The 21,898-nt window shown below is 40.6% G+C and overlaps 1 protein-coding gene across 1 annotated transcript; it reads left to right on the top strand.

Annotated features, from left to right (window-relative positions):
• The first annotated feature begins 27 nt into the window (after nt 1-27).
• LOC124271847 (pre-mRNA 3' end processing protein WDR33-like) lies at nt 28-21,568 on the top strand. Its single transcript, XM_046706997.1, has 17 exons — nt 28-149; nt 1,711-1,993; nt 2,263-2,331; nt 2,636-2,740; nt 3,147-3,242; nt 3,574-3,725; nt 7,392-7,489; nt 11,376-11,502; nt 12,550-12,704; nt 13,228-13,306; nt 14,987-15,097; nt 16,412-16,509; nt 17,348-17,428; nt 17,924-18,547; nt 18,904-18,951; nt 19,938-20,273; nt 20,317-21,568. The coding sequence occupies exons 2-17, from the start codon at nt 1,913-1,915 to the stop codon at nt 20,967-20,969; spliced, it is 2,913 nt and encodes a 970-aa protein (XP_046562953.1). The 5' UTR covers nt 28-149; nt 1,711-1,912; the 3' UTR covers nt 20,970-21,568.
• The last annotated feature ends 330 nt before the right edge of the window (nt 21,569-21,898 follow it).

Genomic DNA, 21,898 nt, shown 5'->3' with positions numbered 1-21,898 from the left:
GCAGATTTAGGACTAACCTTTAAACGCCGCCATTTTATTCATGAAGACATGCATCAAGCACAATGTGTCCAAACATCTTCAACACATTTGAGGGCGTTTGGCGAATACTGATCAGCAAAACACAACATATACTTTTTCAGTCAGTTTAGGTACGATTTACACAAATTTGTCTTGGCGTACTGGTTGTGTTGTTTTGTACTTGTTGAATTGTATTGTAACTCCCCTGCCCTGGGCAACAAATCGGCAAATGTCCCAGTTGGCTGCGCAAATTAACCACGAACGTTTTCTCACGTATAATCGTGTTAAATGAGGCCGTTATTTCTTCACCTACTTGTAAGATTAATTCGTACAACACCTAGATGCCTAAACGTGGTCAAGAAATAGGAGCAGTTTCAGACTGTCTCTGGAAACCCCCAAGCATGTCATCAGTTATGTTGTGCGGTCTTCTAAATAAGACCTAATTTTAACTATAAACTATAGACTAAACTATAGTGTTTACTCATCACAAAAATAGGCGGGGACGGGGGAGTACGTAAGGAACTCTTTCCCTGGTTACCTACCAGCCATATTGTTTAGTGTCACGTCACCCTAACCCTAAACCTTACCCTTACCAAAACTAAACTTGCGTGCTTTCAAAGATGGCGGAAGGTATCCGGTATTCTGTAATCTTCCTGTACTGTTATACCCATTTTCTCATCATGATTAAAACTTTCACTTTGAATATATGAATTGTTTGGTAAACTTCTAACCTCTGACCGCCTTACATCTGGAATATTCCTGAGTGCGGCGTAAAACTAAACTCACTTAAACTGTAACCTCTGACTTGAATGTTTAAGAAATCAACCCATGAATGGGAGGATTAAAAAGTCAAACGTAGGGTTAATTGATTTAACACATACTCTGATGTGTCATTATGTATTTTATGAATACAGATGGTAACATCATATTTATTAGCTCTCAAAATGCAGGTTAACTGAATCTGCATAAATGTGTCAGGCAAGTATGAATAACAATGGCCCAAGGTTATTGATGGGATTACAAAGTCTTATCTTACTTCATATGTTTTGTGTCCGATTAACAGTTTTCATGATATTAGAATTGTGTATTGACAAATATATTGTATTGTAAGGTATTGTGTGATATATTTGGGAGCTAAAGTGTTTGACAGTAAGTGCATTGATTGAACATGCAGATCCTATTTCTACATACTGAGGCCCGAAAAACAAATGTGGTTCTGATAACATACTTTTATTACAAATAGGCTGGTTAGTTAGGGATTCGTTTCTTTTTATACAATCCATAGCATATAAAATATGCCATTTTATGAATTAATTACAGTGGGAAATATCAAGAGTGATTGAAAGTCATGTAGGAGGTTTTTACCACAGATATCATGACAAGACATGTAATATTGTTTTACCCAATGTACTGGCTCTCAGGGAAGCATGACACCAGAAATGAAGACTACCTTCAGTTTTGGGTTACCAGTATTATTCTGTTTGGAAATGGTTTTAAGTTTTTGAAGATGTTGATAGAAAGGGAGCTCACTGTTGAGAATAATGACTCGATTTAGAAGTGACGTTTTCAAAACTAAGGAAGCTCTTCACACCTAAAATGAAAGAGGTATTGGGAATATTGACTGTGCCATCTAGCTGCATTGCACGCAACAAAATAGTCCATTCTTTTGTCATTGACTCATTTTTTTTCCAGTTCATCATGGATGGTGGAATGATGATGATGCGAATGCCTGCCCCGGGGCCACCAATGTTTCGGCCCCGGAACTTTGTCCCCAGGATGAATCAGCCCAACCCACAGATGTCTCAGCCAGTGAAATCCACCGACCAAAAGGGCCAGGCATCGGGGGCTGAGCTTGCCTCAAATCCGCCAACAATTTTTAAATCAGCAAAGTGCTATGTTTGATGGCAAACGAATGAGAAAGGCTGTACATAGGAAAACTGTGGATTACAACACTTCTGTGATAAAATATTTACATGTAAGTAAACCACTGAAAGATACCATTGTAATTTGTGTTATTTTGTGTTACTTTGTGGTTGGTTTAGCAGGGTGTGCAGATGACATTTTACTTGACAATCACTTTTTTCAATATCCATGATTCAATGAGTTGTTAATCTTGGTAGGTTTATCACAGAAACTGGGAAGTTAACTTTGAACTTTCTCACTTCTCTTGTCCTTCTCCTTGTATCTTAGAATGTACCTCTGAAAATGATGCCAGATATTTTGAGAAATCTTTATCTTTTTCAGAACCGAGTCTGGCAAAGGGATCGTAGAGATGCTGTATCAATTCAACCAGATCCCCTCTATCAAATAGATGTAAGTTTGCTTTGTTTCTTTACAACTTTCATCATTAATGGTTTGAAAAAAATATATCTTGTAATCTTTAGAAACAGGGTTTAATATGTCCTCACACATTGGAAGAATGTTTCATATAAAACATGATCACCACGACTTCTCCACTAACAATACATAACACTGTTCTTTGAATAACGGTTTTGAGTAGATACATACCTAACTGTTTTGAAGAATTTTGGTCAATTTCTGTTTCAGTCTTGTCAAATTTTGATTTGTAAATATGTGATGTAGTGATTTTGACTCAAGTGTGTTTTGAATCATTCAGCTGGAACCCCCAATGGCCACAATGGAAAATCCCATTAACTCGGTGACAACTAAGTTTGTAAGGACGTCAACCAACAAGTTCCGCTGTCCCATCTTCTGTGTGACTGTGAGTAATAAGTTCAGTTGAATATTGCATGAAATTGGTGAAAAAAGCAATTGTGTTTTCCTCGTCCCGTGATACCATAGCCAGGTCATCAGAACAAAATCGTCCTTAACGTTTTTGATCTAACTTTGTACAGCCGGTACATAGGAGATTCAAATCTAGAGGTTTTGCTTGTAATCAGTAACCATTTCAACAAGAATAGCATCTGTTATTCTTATGATTTTTTGTATATTTATCTCTTCAGTGAGTACACTTCCCTTTTCTCCCTAGCTATTTATCAAAATGTATATGATGAAGACGTTAGTGCCTGTATCATACTAAGTTTGTGAAACACACCAGAATTCATTTATGTTGAAGCTAAGAAGATGAGGCCCTGGTCCCATATTTGATGTGATATTTTGTTTTTCAGTGGACACCAGAAGGTCGGCGTTTGGTAACTGGAGCCTCCAGTGGAGAGTTTACACTGTGGAATGGACTGGCATTTAACTTCGAGACGATCCTGCAGGTGAGTTATACTCTACAACTGTTTCTCACTTTGACTGTCGGGGAGGTTGGGTAGCATAGTGTTTTAAACGCGTTAAACTTGTCATGCTGTCGAAGACCTGGGCCTCGATTGCCCACATGGGTACAGTATGTAAATTAAAAGCCCATTTCTGGTGTCCCCTGCACGCACTCATACTGCTGGAATATGGCTAAAAGTGGCGTAAAAATACGTAAACTCTTATGTTCTACCTTGTACTCACTCACTCACTCACTCACTCACGCAGGGTACAACAATACGTTCTTTGTACCACATGTCTGTCTTATGTTCTACATAACCAAATGTCTTCTTCCAGGCCCATGACACTTCTGTACGAGCCATGAGATGGAGTCACAATGACATGTGGATGGTGACCGCTGACCATGCAGGCTTCATCAAGTACTGGCAGTCCAACATGAACAACGTGAAGATGTACCAGGGTCACAAGGAGGCAGTTCGAGGGATCAGGTGGGAGTCTCTACCGTCGGCCACAGACAGACACCAGCCATGTCTAGCTTGTCTAACACTAAGTATTTTTGTTCTGGTCTGGCTGTCACTACGAAACACTTCTGCTTACTCATTCTGGGACAGCAGGAAGATGGGTTCCACCTCGGGTTGGAGTGAAATGGACAGTGGGGAAATTTATTCAGCATACTGTAGATGGTCATAATCAGAGCTGGGTTTTGTGAGATGGGTCCTGATTACAGTTATATGAGCAACAATATTTGATTGATTCCCAAGGGCTTCAAGGGCAGGGCCTAGCTGGTTCCATTTAACCACATGCATGAATTGTAAGTAATGGGGGGTTCATTACAGTAAAAGACACCCACTGGTTAATAGAACTTATTGTTCAAAATGCACCATGAAACTCCAGGTACTTTGACATGACCCTATTGTCCAGGAAGAAAATCAAGGTGTGGGTATGGTAGAAGTTAACATACAATGACCGCAAAACTCAAGGATTGTGGGGCTACCTAACTTCTAACATTGGCCAAGATGTCAAACTTTGAGAAATATTTCCTAATGAATTCAAAAAGGTTTTGGATTTGAGACTAAGTATAGCATGATTTTGTCATGACTACAAAGTTCAAAGTGACCATGAATTTGATCTTTAATGAGCAAGAAGAGTGTTTCCTATTGTGCCAGATCTGTTTTCCACTTGTTTCCTTGTATTCCAATAAAGGCTTTGTTTGAATAAAGAATAACTACTAATATGTTGAACAGTACAGCATGCTATCCAGTTCATTGTAGTCTGTCAACTATTTTTTGCAGTTTTTTTCTTCATTTGTACTCCAGCTGCAAATGCTAGTCACTCAGTCAGATTGGATATAAACGTTGCTCACAGGATATATTGTGATAGTAAATAGGGCATCTGCCATTTAAGCAAGTAGGGCATCTGCAATGTATTGTTGAGTGGTGACAATTAAAATACACCAAGATGTACACGTTTGGGCAAGGGTTCAGCATTCACTAAAGACATGTTTTCGAGAACATTATTTGGATATGGTGAAAGGGAGTCTTTTCTTGCATTGATTAAATGAATGATTATGTGCAGACACTCGCATGCTGAATTTCATGTCCCCATATGCATTAAGAAAGAACAGTGACCTTTGTGATAAAAGTAAACACTTTTGCAAAATGACAGAAATATGTGATAAGGGAGATACTTGCCCTGTTTATATCAAATCAAAATTCATCATGCACGTTTGTAGTGAGTTATACTTATATATGTGTAAGCTGTCTTTGATGATTTTTTTTGTCTGTAGTGGAAACAATCAAGAAAATGCTGCTAAAACAAAAAGTTGTCAGACTACAGTAGAAGTGATATTCTAGTGACTGGAGATATACTGAGTCCTATCATTTATTGATTTGGTTGTTGACGATTGGGTGCTGGAGGCCCCATTGTCCATGGCGCCACTGGTTGCAGTGCAGAGCCACAATCGTTTGATCATGGGCTCAAATCCTAGGTTTCCCTGATTATGTTTCTAGGTGTGTCAGCACCTTCCTCATGGGTTTAGCTGGAGTGGTAAACTTGCCTTCCTCCCATGTAAACCCGTGAATATCTGGGTTAGAATTGATCTTCAGTAACCCATGCTTGTTGTAAGAGGCGGCTAACGGGATTGGGTGGTCAGGCTCGCTGATTTGGTTGACACATGTCATCGGTTCCCAGTTGCGTAGATTGATGCTCATGCTGTTGATCACAGGTTTGTCTGGTCCATATAGCTGGAATATTGCTGAGTGCGTCGTAAAACTAAACTCACTCACTCCTCCCATGTAAAGCTGACATGCCGTGATATACATGAAATACTGTTCATAGCGGCATTAGCACATCTCAATTAAGCCTGATCCGGCAGAACAACAAAGGTAAGTCTTGCAGTGTTTCTGGAAGGAATGCTTAATTTTTCAGAGGAATTTGCAGTCTGCTGCAATGATAATACTGTTATTTCAGCTGTTTCACCCATCAGTGGAACATGCTGCCATTTTGATGCTGTGTATTGCTTGTTTATGATGATGTGATATTCTACAAATGCATTTCATGGATAGCCATTAACGCTAGGGAAATCTTCAGCAATTTTAGTGTGCCTAGATTGACGACTTTAACTGAAGAGATTTTGTGATAATTCAGCTATTTTCTTGGAAATAAAGGCTCTTAGCCCGCAATGAATTATATATGATGCAGGACTTGAATAAAGGCTTTTTGCCCCTGTGAAGTACAGACTTTGGCGTCAATAGTTTCAAATAAAGGCATATGCCCAACGTTTTTCTCTACTGAAGAAAGGCTGAAGGACACTTGAATAAAGGCTTTTAAAGCCCTGGTCAGGAGTTCAGATAGACCTAGGTCATTTTCCTTGACTGAAAATAAAGGGTTGGATGCTGCTTGTCAAAGGTGATAATTCTGGCATAGAAAAAGTTAATGTTGCTACACTGAACATTTGTTTTTCAGAAATAAATTAGGATATTATTAGAAACTATGATTACTCAGCATATCTTTTGAAAATATTTTTGCTATATTTAAATAAAAATGTGTTGCATGTCTTCATTTACTCATAGAAAGGAAACTATCAATAGTTTCATGCATATAACTTCAGATATATCATATATCACCAATCATTGGCTGACAGTCGTGTATAGGAATATATTTATTGCATTTCAAACGTCTTTAGAGATAGATACATAGAAATACATAGCCCTTTTGATGCACTCTTTTGTAATTGAGGGCTTAATTATCATGTTTAATGGTGTGCATATAACTTATTTTTTTAACATTTTATTTATGATTTCTTTTATTATTAGGTCATTGATTTCCTCTGTAAAATTTGTGTTGCCTGATTTATTATGAGTTAAGAATACAGGCTTGATGCCCTTACTATCCAGGAACAGATTGATTATCTGTGTTTAATAACCAAAAAACCTTTAGAGCCTGTGTGTAGGGACCAAAACAAGGATTGATGCCCATACTTTGTTGGAAATTAAGACGACTTTATAAAATGAAGACTGCACTGTTTAGGGACTAAATAAATGCTTGAATAAACATACAACAAATTAAGTCATGATTACCCATACTGTTAGGGAAAAACTATATCAAATTTTGTTATTTTTTTTTTGTTATTTTTTTAATAGCAATAAAGGTTTGATTGGCCTTACTGTTTAGGTAAAAAGTACATGAACCTTTTTTTTTTTAAGCAATAAAGGCTTGGTTGCCCATCCTATTGAGGGAAATTTGATAACAAACTTTGTTCTTTTTGTGAGGAAATAAAGGCATGATTGCCCATCCTATTGAGGGAAAAATTATAACAAATATTATTTTTTGTGTGTGAGGAAATAAAGGCTTAATTGCCCATCCTATTGAGGGGGAAATTATAACAAACTTTGTTGGTTTTTTTGTGAGGAAATAAAGGCTTGCTTGCCCTGTATAATTTCTCTGAATGATAGAACTGAAGAATTTTGTTAACAGAAATAAAGGCTTGATTGCCCATAGGTTAATCATCCAGTAAAGAAATAAAGGCTTGATTGCCCTATCCATAGAATGTAATGGATATTTCAACCTCAGAATGCATTTGTAGTTACCGTATCATTCATAAATAAATGCTTTTCTTCTAATATCCTCTTCTGTTATTTGTTTCTCCATGACAGTTTTTGCCCAAGCGACAATAAATTTACAACATGTGCAGATGATGGAACTGTTCGTGTTTGGGACTTTATGAGAGGTCATGAAGAGAGAATTCTACGAGGTATGATTCTTGCAACTCTCCTTGTTTAAGACAAGCTCAACACTGTGAAGTCTGTATTGATATGTGTAACAATCCAGATGGAGTTCGGGTGTCTCATACTGAACTAATACAGTGAGGATAACCCATGTTGACAGCCCAATAACCATATTCCTGAGTAATAGCTATAGGAAGTGTCCGCCCTTTGGCAAACTGATTCACTACAAGGATGAATAATGCCTTGCAGATTCAAGTCACCCTTGCTTTGTAAATATTCATGAATTTAGGCTGGAATTTAACGAATTGAATTATGTTTTCACACAAATCGTAACAGCCTTAATGTTTACACAAAATCACATGCAGGTATCAGTCAAACCTTGTGTTATGTCAACTTGATGTTGATTGATATTTTCCAAATCTTTCCATGTTTTAAATCAAGGTGATTATATGAGTAGATGCATGTGTGTGATGTGGTATAAGTCTTGGTTATCAGATGTTGCCATTTTTTTTTAAACCAGTGCAAGTGGTGTGATTGGTTGGATCTGTTTTCCCAAGGGACATAGATGGGATAGATAAGGGTAACATACACTGGTGGCACCATGAAAATTCCAGCCTGGTTCGGCAAGGATGGAAATTGGACTTTTCTCGTCAGTTAACTCACTTTGATTAAGATGGGTAAGACCTGTCAAACCCAAAAAGTGAAAATCAGGAAGTCTGGTGCTATCTTGTGTACTTCACAAGTCTGATTAGAACTGTAGACCTGTGAGGGATGACTCTTGGACAACATCATGACTAGTGGCCGAGATTTCATGACTTTGTGGATATCTCATAGTTTGAAATTGTTAGGCGTCCTGCATCAGATATTGCTCAACAGTCAGTCTGGCTGTAAATGCCATTGGCTATGATTTTTGAAGACGTGAGTCATAATTTGCAGTCATGTGAAAAAATATGACTGCCTGTTGGTTATGACAGCTGATTGGGACCTGCTTCCTGTTCACCATGTACAAGATTTTTTGTCTGGATGGAATTTTTCTAAATCGTTATGAGGTAAAACAAAGTTTCTGATCACAAAACGAATGAAAAACACTAAATCCTTTGTGATCCTTTCTCAAAGTATTTACAACTTGATCAGTAAGCTTGGCATGAGTCAACAATTGTTCACAGTGTGCGAAATTTACGCTGGTCCTGTGGTCCCTGGGGAGTAAAAATTCATCAGGACCACTAAATGATAAGTTTGCAGTGGTCCAGGGTCCTCAAAGCGTCGCAGTGCTACCAGTCGTAATCAATGTTAAAGTATGGGAGTTACGATCATTTTAGTTTTGAAAGAACGGGGCCTATTGATATTGATAGTTACTATGAATATTATTTTGGACCAGTAAAGTACAGACAGGACCACTAATTATTGTCCACTCACTGGTCCTGTGGTCTAGTGAGTAATTTTGAAAGGTTTCATTCCTTGGTTAATGGTATTTCTTGCAAAGGTCAAGGTCTGTATTAAGGTGAGTGTGTGAGGGCACCTGCAAATATATAGTTCTTTTGCAATTTTGCTTGAATGTTTTGGGGGCTTTGCATCTCTACAAGAAGAAACATGACATTTGAAATTCATGAATTCCTTACTGACAGTTACTCCACCAGTGTATGTACACAGTGGAGGGGTGATGGGGTAGCCTAGTGGTTAAAGCGTCTGCTTGTCACGCCGAAGGCCCTGGTTCGATTCCCCAGATGGGTACATTGTGTGAAGCCCATTTCTGGTGTCCCACACCATGATATTGATGGAATACTGCTGAAAGCGGTGTAGAACCCAACTCACTCACTCACATACACCGTGGCCTCAATACAGACACACATGCACAGAGAAACATAGGACACCATAGTTGTTAGGTCCATATAGGTTAATGTGAAATCTTTGAACCATGCTATGAATAAGATGCAATATGGGACATATCACTACAGATATCCTGTAAAAATATACAGTGAGAAGGCCATTAAAAGTGCTCTAGTAGATTTCCCAGTTCTACTTATGGAATTAATTAGTCGGAGCAAACAAAATCTTAGGAGTATTATCTTAGGACTCAGTTGTTCACAAAACCATGCCGAAGACCCGGGTTCGATTCCCCACATGGGTACAATGTGTGAAGCCCATTTTTGGTGTCCCTCGCCATGATATTGCTGGAATATTGCTAAAAGTGGCATTAAACTAAACGTACTCACTCACAGTGGCTTAGAACCAGGTAGATTGACAAGTAAGGCAGGTCACATGACTGTTTGCGTGGGAAAAGGGAGGTAACTCGTGGGTGAGTGTACTTTTACGTCCGCTTTAGGGAACTACAAAGGATTCACGTTTTCCACTGATATTCGCATAGAAGAGGGAGATAAGCAAAAGATCATGAGTCAGGATAAGTATAAAATATCAATTTTACTTAAAAAATTACATCATATTACTATTACCCAATTAATGTTTAGTAGCTTGTGTACAAATACATATAAGAATTTTTTAAAACTCAACAGTTTAACACAGGGTGTACTTGCCTTCCAGTATATATCTGTACAGGTCTTAATAGGCATCAGATGAACATAAACTCATCACAACGATAGTAGTAATGTATAAAGAATGTGCTTATGGTTAATTAGTTAGAGATGTATTCGCTGTTGTGAGTAAGTGACTTGTTGCACACTTGGGGCAGCGCGCATGAAGAAAAGTCACTTGAAACAGCATTTTAAGCAGAATTAGAATAATTTATTTTATTAGTTTAAAATACACAGCAGAATGGACACGACAAAGCTGTCAATACCAAACGAGAAAACAATTTGTGACCAGAAACATTATCTGCAGCCCTGGAGCTGTGGAGCCTATTATCTGATAACACACATTGAAGCTCTCGTGTCACTTGCATGCTTTATTTTGTGACAATAAGTGAAGTGCCATGGATACATTCTGTGATACGACACATTCAAGACTTGTCTCAGCATGGATGGCTACTCTTAATTTACACTGACCAATACATGTAGGCGCACTGATGAGATTTCAGTAAGTCTGAGCATACTCACTGAATCATACAGTCCTTCAAACCGCTGGATGACTTGGAGTTTGTATAAATAAGGAAACATTTTCATACCTAAAGGGGTCGGTGAACTGGTCATCCAAACTGTTTCATTTAGCTGTTGTCATTGGTTTAAATCCTTTACTGCCCCGATTTGTTTTCTAGGTTGATGGGTTTCAATGAAGTGAAAAATGTCAGACATTTACTTCCACCCTGATGAGCCAAAGTTTTCAAAGTGGTAACAAGCTGGGGGCCTTAGCAATGTATACCTGATTTAGGTTGAATATATACTTCCACAGAACACAACATTATCTTACCCATGTTCCTGTCATGAATGAAAATCAAAGTTATAACTTGACCTTGACCTTGACCTTTTGTCACTGTCTAGATTCAAATCAAATAATGGGCATGCACATAACATTACATATGCTTGACTTTGTAATTTGTTGAGAGGTGAACACAATCTACAGTTTCCCTTTCATTGGTTTGATGCTATCTGTCACATAAAGTATCAGTGTCAGTGTATTATTGGGTATATTCTTCTGGGTCAGGGGCGGTGGGGTAGCCTAGTGGTTAAAGCGTTAACCCATCATGCGGAAGTCCCGGGTTCGATTCCACATGGGTACAATGTGTGAAGCCCATTTCTGGTGTCCCCTGTCATGATGTTGCTGGAATATTGCTAACAGTGGCGTAAAAACCCAACTCACTCACTCACTCTTCTGGGTGATCAGCTCAAAGGAAATTATTACTAATATTCTGAAAACCTCAAGTTATTTAATAAAAGCTGAGGTACAAACAGTGTTGGCCTCCTATGGATTTCTCTTGAAGATTTTGATGCTTCTTATTTGTAGACACCCATTGATTTTCAGGCCATGGTGCAGATGTGAAGTCGGTGGACTGGCATCCACAGAAGGCACTTATTGCCTCTGGCAGCAAGGACAACCAGCAACCCATCAAACTCTGGGATCCACGGTCGGGACAGAGTCTTGCTACCATGTAAGATTAATACATTGGAGTATTCTTCAGAAATGGGGGCGGTGGGGTAGCCTAGTGGTTAAAGCGTTCGCTCGTCACGCCGAAGGCCTGGGTTCGATTCCCAACATGGGTACAATTTGTGAAGCTCATTTCTGGTGTCCCCCGCTGTGATATTGCTGGAATATTGCTAAAAGCGGCGTAAAACCATACTCAGTCAGTCTTCAGAAATGTTGATTGTCACAGGATTGATTGTCCAGGATTCTGCATGAGCAAGGGCATAGGTATCCCTGCATTTGGCATTGCAGAGTTATGCCTCTTAGTTCTGTCAGGACGTTGTGGGTTTAAATCAACAGCTTGACCAGTTGACCTTGTATATGTTAACTCTTTTCTTTTTGACACACTGTTAAAAACATATGTGGGAAAACTCACTCACTGTAGCCAGGAGAAAAACCCTGTATTGTCTCATTATCACACATTGTATTCAAATATTTAGACCTGGGAACAATATTGCTACCATACCTATGATAGTAGTCGCTATGTTAACATACCTATTGTAAGGTAACTGAAAACCCTTAGTATTTTTTTATAATCAACCACACAGTATTTTTTATAATCAAACACACTTGCTCCGTCTTTTATTGCTGCAATGTTTCCACGGCAAAATAGGTGCCAGTACCCCATTCTGGTCAACTAAATGTGGATTGGGTGCTTGCAGTGTGTGATCTTCGGACGTTGCAAAAGTGTACTGAAATTAATTTTAGCCCAAGCAATTTGGGCTTGTCCACACAATGGATCAGGTTGTCAGAATCGCTGAGTTGGTTGATGCTGCTTTAATGTAACCAGACAGTGTGGATTGTTGCTCATAATATTGATCATTGGATTATTTGATCCAGACTCCCAGACCACTGTCATATAGCTGGAATTTATACAGACTGTGACATTTTTTCGTCAAATACAAAGTCTCATTTTCAGTTATGGTCATGAATGGATTTGTTAGCAAATGTTTGATCAGCAATTTATTAAGCGTCTCATGACTGTGATAAAGCCTGTATTTCCCCATCTGTGTAGTCATGCTCACAAGAACACTGTAATGGATCTGAAGTGGAACCGGAACGGCAACTGGCTGCTGTCAGCATCCCGAGATCATCTGCTCAAACTTTTTGACATTCGGAACATGAAGGAAGAGATCCACACGTTCAAGGGACACAAAAAGGAAGCCACTGGTAGGTCCGATATCATGTATACTTGGCAGCAGGTATAAGGGAACGCTGGCAATATGACAAGATGGCAGATGATGTTGCTGCAGAAACATTAATATGAGGGTATGGTGCTTAGAGACTTTATGGATTATGTGGTCACGAGGGTTTTGGAGGGTTTCAGGCCTGCATCAGCCTAAAGCACGTTACAGATTGTGTGTTTCCTTATGCAAGAGAATATGAATATGCCTGTTCACACAGCAGTAAAGGGGCCCAAATTTGGATAATACAATGTATCCCCGTGAACATTCAGTTTATGAGTGGAGTAAAATTATAAATGATCTCCTGATGGTCATTTGTATGTATGAATTTATATGGCGATCCAAAAGCTACCAAATTCTGAGGTTTTACCTAGCTGTGTGTCATAGAATCAAGCCTTTTATGAATTGCTGTTCAAGTGACAAACAGGCAGACTCTCACCCCTTTCTTCAGATGCTTTAACCACTGACTGTAACTGATGGATCTAATGACCACTGACTGTTTGTTGCAGCTATTGACTGGCATCCTATCCATGAAGGCCTGTTTGCCAGTGGAGGGTCAGATGGTGCTCTCATGTTCTGGATGGTTGGGTAAGTTTGTACAGTAATAGAACAGAAAGATGTACATGGTGGGGCAAAGGGTATTTCCTGGATGACTCAAACCAAGGTGTCAAAGTGGAGGCGTCTTGTGGTTCATGTTCGCTCATCCTGCTGAAAAGCTGGTCAGGATTCTCCACATCTGGTAATGTGTGTGAAGCCCTTTTCTTGGATGGTATTGCTTAATGTTAAATGTAGGTCAGGAATGACCAGTGTTGAATGTGGGTCAGCAGTGAGCAGTGTTGAATGTGGGTTGGCAATGACCAGTGTTGAATGTAGGTCAGCAATGACCAGTGTTGAATGTAGGTCAGCAATGAGCAATGTTGAATGTAGGTCAGCAATGACCAGTGTTGAATCTGGGTCAGCAATGAGCACTGTTGAATGTAGGTTGGCAATGACCAGTGTTGAATGTTGGTTGGCAATGACCAGTGTTGAATGTGAGTCAGCAGTGAGCTGTGTTGAATGTGGGTTGGCAATGACCAGTGTTGATTGTGGGTTGGCAATGACCAGTGTTGAATGTAGGTCAGTAATGACCAGTGTTGAATGTAGGTCAGGAATGACCAGTGTTGAATGTAGGTCAGCAATGAGCAATGTTGAATGTAGGTCAGGAATGACCAGTGTTGAATGTAGGTCAGCAATGAGCAATGTTGAATGTGGGTCAGCAATGAGCAATGTTGAATGTAGGTCAGCAATGAGCAATGTTGAATGTAGGTCAGCAATGACCTGTGTTGAATGTGGGTTGGCAATGACCAGTGTTGAATGTGGGTCAGCAGTGAGCAGTGTTGAACGTGGGTTGGCAATGACCAGTGTTGATTGTGGGTTGGCAATGACCAGTGTTGATTGTGGGTTGGCAATGACCAGTGTTGAATGTAGGTCAGCAATGACCAGTGTTGAATGTGGGTTGGTAATGAGCAATGTTGAATGTGGGTTGGCAATGACCAGTGTTGAATGTGGGTCAGCAGTGAGCTGTGTTGAATGTGGGTTGGCAATGACCAGTGTTGAATGTAGGTCAGCAATGACCAGTGTTGAATCACAGGCAAATTGTAGCGCAAATAGGGTTGCGCAACAAAGAGAAAATGACCAGTCTTCGCGATATGTGAGCCGGCGAAACAATTGTGGCAATGCATCCCTGAGCCAAAAATGGGTGAAAATGGGTTTCTACCTTTGATGATGGCGATATTTTATTTTGATATTAAAAATATTTTGAGAACCGGCGAGGGAAGCTGATGTTGAATTTAGGTCTAGCCAAGGCTGATGTTGAATGACTGGTCATTTTCTGATGTTGAATGTAGATCAGCCAAGGCTGAGGTTGAATGCGGGTTGCCAATGGCTGATGTTGAATGTAGATCAGCCAAGGCTGATGTTGAATGTAGATCAGCCAAGGCCAATGTTGAATGTAGATCAGCCAAGGCTGATGTTGAATATAGATCAGCCAAGGCCAATGTCGATTTAGGCTAGCCAAGGCTGATGTTGAATGTAGATCAGCCAAGGCTGATGTTGAATGTAGATCAGCCAAGGCTGATGTTGAATGTAGATCAGCCAAGGCTGATGTTGAATGTAGGTCAGCCAAGGCTCATGTTGAATGTAGGTCAGCCAAGGCTGATGTTGAATGTAGGTCAGCCAAGGCTGATGTTGAATGTAGGTCAGCAATGACAGATGGTACCTATGTTGCAGATGTGACAGGGAAGTAGGTAGTATGGAGGAAGCTCATGAAGGGATGGTGTGGAGCTTGGCTTGGCATCCACTCGGACACATCCTGGCATCAGGATCTAATGACCACAGCACGTAAGTCCAATACCCACGATAACATTATGGACACAATGAGGTAATAGGTCCATGTTCAACTTCTTAGAGTGTTATTGAGATGGTCTATATTCAACCATCAGTGCACTCCTAGGATTATTCTAATGGGTAGACCCAGAACCCCATTAGGGACCATTCATAATGTATGGCTAGTGGGGGTGATGAATATTGTAAGGGGGGGTCACCAATTTTGAGCTTCGGGAGCTGGGGGTCAGCAATTTTGTACACAAATATGTTTTTGTATTATGCTTTTAAGATTATGCTTAGAAATTATGGGAAGGGAGGGTAAGGTCATTGATTTTTACATGATATGGAGAGAGACTTATTTTTGTACATAAATTTAGGGGGCATTCATATTGTACATGCTTCTCCCCAAAAATCATCATCATAAACCCCCCCACCCCTTTCGATAAATTATGAAAGGTCCCTTATACAAAGTCATAGTATCACTAAGGTGATCATAACTCGACAACTAAGCAACTGCCGGGTGCTATGATCTCTTTATTGAGTACAGATTCTTTCAGCGGCAATGGCAGTTGTGCAGGAGCGACTAGCCTCAAAATCAGTTACCATACTCTTCAGTATTTCACCTACTGAGATTTTGTTTCGGACACCGTAGCAATGGCTGACCACCCATATTAAGTATCAGTGTATCATTTAGTTGACTCAGGTGCATTCAAACATGCCTGTATCGGTGACTGACTTCATTTCAAGTGTTCTGATTGCATCTACTAATTACTAATGAGCACAAGGTTATGGTGCTTATCTGAACTGTTTAAAGTTAATTTTGTGATTTTTGATTTTCGGTGTTTTGTTTCTATTTTGTAAGTTGCCCTCATATCACTGAAATATTGTTGATTGTGGCATCAAGCAATCACTCTGTTTTGTTGGACTGCCTCCGTGGTGTAGTGGTTAAAGCGTCTGCCCGGAGAGCGGAAGGTCGCGGGTTCGATCCCTGACTGCGTCATACCAATTACGTTAAAATATGGTACTTGTTGGCCCTGCCTGGCACTCAGCTTTAATGGGTACAACAAGGACTGGTCGGCTCGGAGTAAGTATAATGTGTCTGAGTGGGGTGTTCATGCTTCACTGCGGCATGGTATCTCAGTGGGCTAGCACTATAAAACCAGCTTAAGTCAGGCTAGTACAAGCAGGTACACATACCCATGCATGCACGTCGTCATATGAGCGAAATATTCTCAAGCACGATGTAAAACCCAATTTCACCTCACCTCTGTTTTGTCGACTTGTATTTTCCACACACACTTTTTGTTAAATTTACTGCATTTTGTACAGGAAATTCTGGACTCGAAATCGTCCTGGTGACACGATGAGAGACAAGTACAACCTGAACAACTTACCAAGTGGCACAGAGCAGGAGCTTCTTGAATATGGTGAGAATCTGAAACCTTCTAATTGAATTAATCCAGCTACAAATATCAACAGTAGGTTTCTTTTTGCTATTTTGAGTAAAAACTTTGGGTATAAAACTTTGAGTATTATGATACCTGGTTAATGATAACAGACTTTGCTGTTGGGTACCATAACTCTTAACAAGTTCAATTAACAAGAGAAATGAACTCAACACTCTGAGAACTGGGCCAATTAATTTCAAAACCACAAATCCAAAATTGAAACAGTTAATGAGTTGTTGTTTTTCACCAGACACAGTACCTACGTGAATATATAACCCAATGGTAACTGAGCATTACTACATGTTTTGATATGGAATCCTGGTCTTTTTTTTTAAAAGTGTTTCATATCTTTTATGCTTCAAGGTTAAAGTAAGTTGAGATTTTTAACTTAACTTAAAGGGGCAAATCCATAGGCTCCTTTGTTGAATTAAAGGTGTCAGGCATGTTTAAGGCTGAACTTGATATTATTTGTTGATACTGTACAGCTTTGCATCTACAATAACACATATATAATACTGGAAGCAATCAGTGCAAACAACCTTTGAATGTGTTGAATATTTTGGAGATGCCGTTCCACATTTCTTCAACTGTATTCCCCACATGGGTACAATGTGTGAAGCCCATTTCTGGTGTTCCTCGCTGTGATATTGCTGGAATATTGTTAAAAGCAGCCTAAAACCATACTCTCTCTCTTTCTCTTCCAGTGTAATTTTGTTGGAATATAACATAAAGTTTATATCAGGTAACTTAAGATGCAGCTGAGACTATGGGGACTATCGTCAGTATATAGTGTAATATGTTTTTCTCTGTCTTCCAGATCTGGAGCCCCAGTTGATGCCCAGTTTGCCAGGAATGGGTCTTGAGCATGGTCTTCCACCACATCTCAGACCAAAAGAAAGTAAGGATGATGTTGCTTTTCTTCGGATAATATCCTGTTGTGCAACTGTAGGAAAATATAAATTTTCTGATTCAGGTAAAATTGGAAACTATGACCAATGTTGAATGGTGGTAAGATATAAAGGATGTTAATATTTTTTCAGCATATTTAGTTTTATGAGGTGAAAACATGCTTTGACATTTTTGAGTTATCTCCCGCTTCTTGATGGATAAGGGTAGATGGTGAAAGACTTGGTGTATGATGTACTTGGTTGGCCAGGACCTGCTGGGTAATGGACCTGGTACAGGTTAGACATGGTGGATCAAGGTCCTGGTGTAGGTTAGACTTTGTGGGTAAAGGACCTGGTGTTCAATAGATTTTCTGGGTAAGGGACCTGGTTTTCGATATATTTTGTGCGTATGGGCCTTGGTATATAATGACTTGATGTGTGAAGGACTTGGTACATGACAGACTTGGGACGAGTGGGATATTTCATATTGTCCACATATGATTCAGATGTGGAGGAGGAACTGCCGTCTATACCTGGTCTGGACTGGTCAGCAGATGAGCCTTTCCTGAGGCAGTATGAACGTGACAGTGCGCCAAAGAAAAAAGTGCCATATGCCAGACCAATTCCCAAGTCTTTTGAGAATGCATGGAAAGGCAATAAACAGTCGGGGGTTCTAGTCCCTGAAGAGCAAGAGGGTCAACCTGAAAAGCCCAGTTCACGGAATGACCCAAGGAGAAGGGACAGAAAAGAAAGGCATGGTCGAAACAGGAGTCCGGATCGTGGTTCAAATAGGCATGGGCGTGATCAAGGTGGGAGGGATCATGATCAAGGTCAAGATCAAGGCCAGAGGTCTCACCAGTTTCAAGGTCAAATGCAAAAAGGACCTCAAGGTCAAATGTTGCAAGGTCATCATAACCAAATGCAGCAGCAGAACGCCATGGGACAACCTCAGAATTATCAAGGTGGCCCAAATCAACAAATGCAACCCAATCAGTTTCAAGGTGCATCTCAAGGTTTCGTGCAGAATCAAATGCAAGGTCAAGGTCAGTTTAGACAGGGACCAGGATTCCATCAAATGCAAGGCATGATGGGAATGCAAGGCCCTCCAGGCATGATGCAAGGTCAAGGAGGTTTGTTCAATTATGGTTAAGCAAGTACCACTGCATATTTGAAAATATTTTTTTACCTATCTTTGTCATGATTGTTTGACAACATTTATTTATTTTTGTAATAGACACACAAAACCACATACAGAATTTATCTTTATTGTTATATGCAAACGTTGGATTATTTTTTGAGACATTGCATAAACATGTAGCACCAGAAATAGCCTGTCAACAAATGCTGTTCTTACATCCTCTTGTTGTAAACTGTGTGCATTGTATATCTGGAGTAATGTTTCTAATTTATAAAATTCAAAACTTCATGCAATATTGCTTACATTAATGTTGAAAAAAGTGTAATTACCGCTTTCTGCCATGTCCAGGTCAGTTCATGGGGCAACAACAGATGGGAGGAATGCAACAGCAGTTTGGTGAGTTGTGGCGTCTATATTTGTCCACATTTATTTTTCAGTCAACACCCAGCCTCCCTGTTCTTACATATGTACATTGGTACAATATTAGAAAAAAACCCATTTCTGGTGTCCTGTGATATGGATGCAGTATTGCTAAAAGTGGTGTAAAACATCACTCACTCAATCACTTGCTCGCTCTCCTGCCTACCCGCCCATTTATCGATAAGCAAGATCCATATTGTCTTACCTTGTGATACCCGTGAAGGTCCGTGTTAGAATATTGATCTTCAGTAACCCATGCTTGTCGTAAGAGGCGACTAACGGCGATGGTCAGGCTCCCGGACTTGGTTGACACATGTCATCGGCTCCCAGTTGCGCAGATCGATGCTCATGCTGTTGATCACTGGATTGTCTGGTCCAGACTCGATTATTTGCAGACTGCTGCCATATAGCTGGAATACTGCTGAGTGCGGCGTAAAACTAAACTTCACTTACCTTGTGAAGTACGCCTCTTGAACACCACTTGATCACACATATTAAAAGATTAGGTAAACATCTGTTGACTCCCGCTTCATGGTACTCATGCTTTGTAAATCCTGCTGTTGACCCAAATCCTTGTGCAGTTGCCATTTTTTTCACCAACCAAATTTCTTTAGCTAATTTTGTTTGAACCATGCACAGACACATCAGTCCATCAAAAATCTATGTTTGGCAATGTGGGCTTCTCTAGATTATACAGTCAGTTTCCCAGCTACATAATCATTTGCTTCCCTTAACTGTGCCAGGATCTTTTAAGTCTGCATTAACTTAAAAAGGAGATTTGTATAAGGTTTATGATTATTTGTCTGTGAGCACTATTTGTGTGTTCTCTGGTTTCAAACCTTCTGTGAAATATATCTATGACCTGTGTCACTTTGACTTTATGAAAAACATGTTATGACATACCTGCAAATATCATTCAGTGCTGTTACAAACCCTACTAACTCCCTTCAATCTGTATGCAGGAGGTCAAAATATGCAGCAGGGAATTAGAATGCCACAGCAACAGCAGCAGCAGCAGCAGCAACAACAGCAGCAGCAGCAGCAGCGGCAACGGCCTGACTCGCAGCAACAGAGAGGTGGTCCAGGACAACAGTATGGGAGCCAGCAAAACAACGGGAATGGAGACATGGATTTGAGAGGTCAATGGTCAGGTGGGCGTGGCCAAGGACAGAGGGGCGGGGCTGATGAAGACTTTCGTCAGCGAAGCAACCAGCAGCAGCAGTTCGGCCAGGACAGGAGAGAAGGATTTGGTGGTGATCAGCGTCGGTTTGCTAGTGGTGGGGGTGGAAGTGGTGCTGGTGGGGGTGGGCCTGGTGGGGGGTGGGGCTGGGGTTTGGTCTGGTGCTGGGGGTGGTGGTGGTGGTGGTGGTGGAAGTTGGGAGGGAGATATGGACTTGCGGCAGCAGAGGTCGGAAGAGGGAAGGGGACAGTTTCAAGGGAGGCAGCAGAACGTGGATGTTGATGATAGGTATGGACGAAGGGGTGGAGGTGATGTAGATGAGAGGCACCAAGGAGGGAGGCAGGGTGGAAGGGGAGGGGGGCGTATGGGTGGAGGCATGTATGACAATCAACAAGGAGGGAGAGGGGGTGGGGGTGGGGACAGAAGTGGACAAGATAGGGGAATGCAGGATAGGGGAGGGCAAGGGTTTTATGACAGACAGGATCAGGATAGTCCGATGTCCCAAGGGAGGAAGAGGGGCTATGATGAGGGTCCTGGGGGTATGTCTGGTCGGGGTGGGGGACAGGGAATGGGACAGGGGGGGTATGGTGGGAACCAAGGTGACAGGGCATCAAAGTTTGGCCGGACAGGAAATGAATCAAATTGGCAGGATCAGGGAATGCAAGGTGGAGGTGGAGGAGGAGGGAGTGGTGGGATGTACAACCGCGGGATGGACCAACAAAGAGGCGGGTTCAGGGGGAGTCCACAAGGTAGAGGTGGGGGAGGGGGTTTCAGGGGAAGGGACGGAGGGTTCAGGGGAGGCAGAGGTAGATAACCTACCATGGAACGAATTACATTTTTTTCAAGAATGTTCATCTGGATGTGTGTTTCCCCAAAAAGAAATTAAAGTCACAAGCTTTGTGATACTGTGCTGAACCAGATCAGTGCATGGTAATTCATTCATTGAGTAACTGATGCCAGACTGTATCTGAATGCAATTGCAGTTACTGGAGTGTTGGTATGGGTGCTCTCAGCACCATCATTGTGATCTCACGCCATGGACATACGACATGGTCTGCACCTCACAGTATTGTACAGTTGGATGTGCCATGCTGACTGCTGTTCAGATTCCTCACTTGGCTGTGCAACACTGTATGTATGGATGTACCCGCCTTCTCCTTCACTGGAAAGGAGTGATGTTTTCCTGCCGGAAAGGACAGTTTGCTAAAGGCAGCCTTGATATGTTTTCATTTGTCATTCTCACAGAGGTCATGTAAAAACACATTTTCATTGTACATTTTATCAAATAAGTAATCATATTTGTCATTTAAAAAAATGCGTAAAATTTTCATGCTTAAAGATCACTTTTCATGAATATGTATATTTTGTCATTCTGAATGATAATAGCATGAATAAAACTTACTTTGCAAAGTATCATGTGTAAATTTTTGTGTTTGTTTACCATGAGATGCTAAGTGAGGTATTGTTTCTACTGATTGTTTCAGTGCAAAAAGACAGATCGGAAGTATTCGTTTTCAAACATAATAATATGGTTGACGATTTTGCTGGAGACATGTCAACATCTTGAATACAGGATTTGTGTCAACATCATACCCAGTTACTCAACATCCTGTCAAGATGCCCTACTTGTCTTTGGCCTCTGGATTCAGTATGCAAAGTACCCATGAAGATCCGGGTTAGAATTGGTCTTCAGTAACCCATGCTTGTCGTAAGAGGCAACTAACGGGATCGGGTGGTCAGGCT

This window comes from Haliotis rubra, unplaced genomic scaffold, assembly GCF_003918875.1.
Source record: "Haliotis rubra isolate DU_JTF1 unplaced genomic scaffold, ASM391887v1 Scf164, whole genome shotgun sequence".
NCBI classification, from domain to species: Eukaryota; Metazoa; Mollusca; class Gastropoda; order Lepetellida; family Haliotidae; genus Haliotis; species Haliotis rubra.
This window is presented reverse-complemented; position numbering and strand designations above follow the sequence as displayed.

What these genes read in the sequence shown, in the direction of transcription:
- LOC124271847 (XM_046706997.1), top strand. Translation starts at nt 1,913, where the DNA reads ATGTTTGATGGCAAACGAATGAGAAAGGCTGTACATAGGAAAACTGTG. An exon ending in ACACAAAAAGGAAGCCACTG is followed by an intron (nt 12,705 to 13,227) that starts GTAGGTCCGATA and finishes TGTTTGTTGCAG; the next exon opens with CTATTGACTGGCATCCTATC. An exon ending in CTCATGTTCTGGATGGTTGG is followed by an intron (nt 13,307 to 14,986) that starts GTAAGTTTGTAC and finishes CCTATGTTGCAG; the next exon opens with ATGTGACAGGGAAGTAGGTA.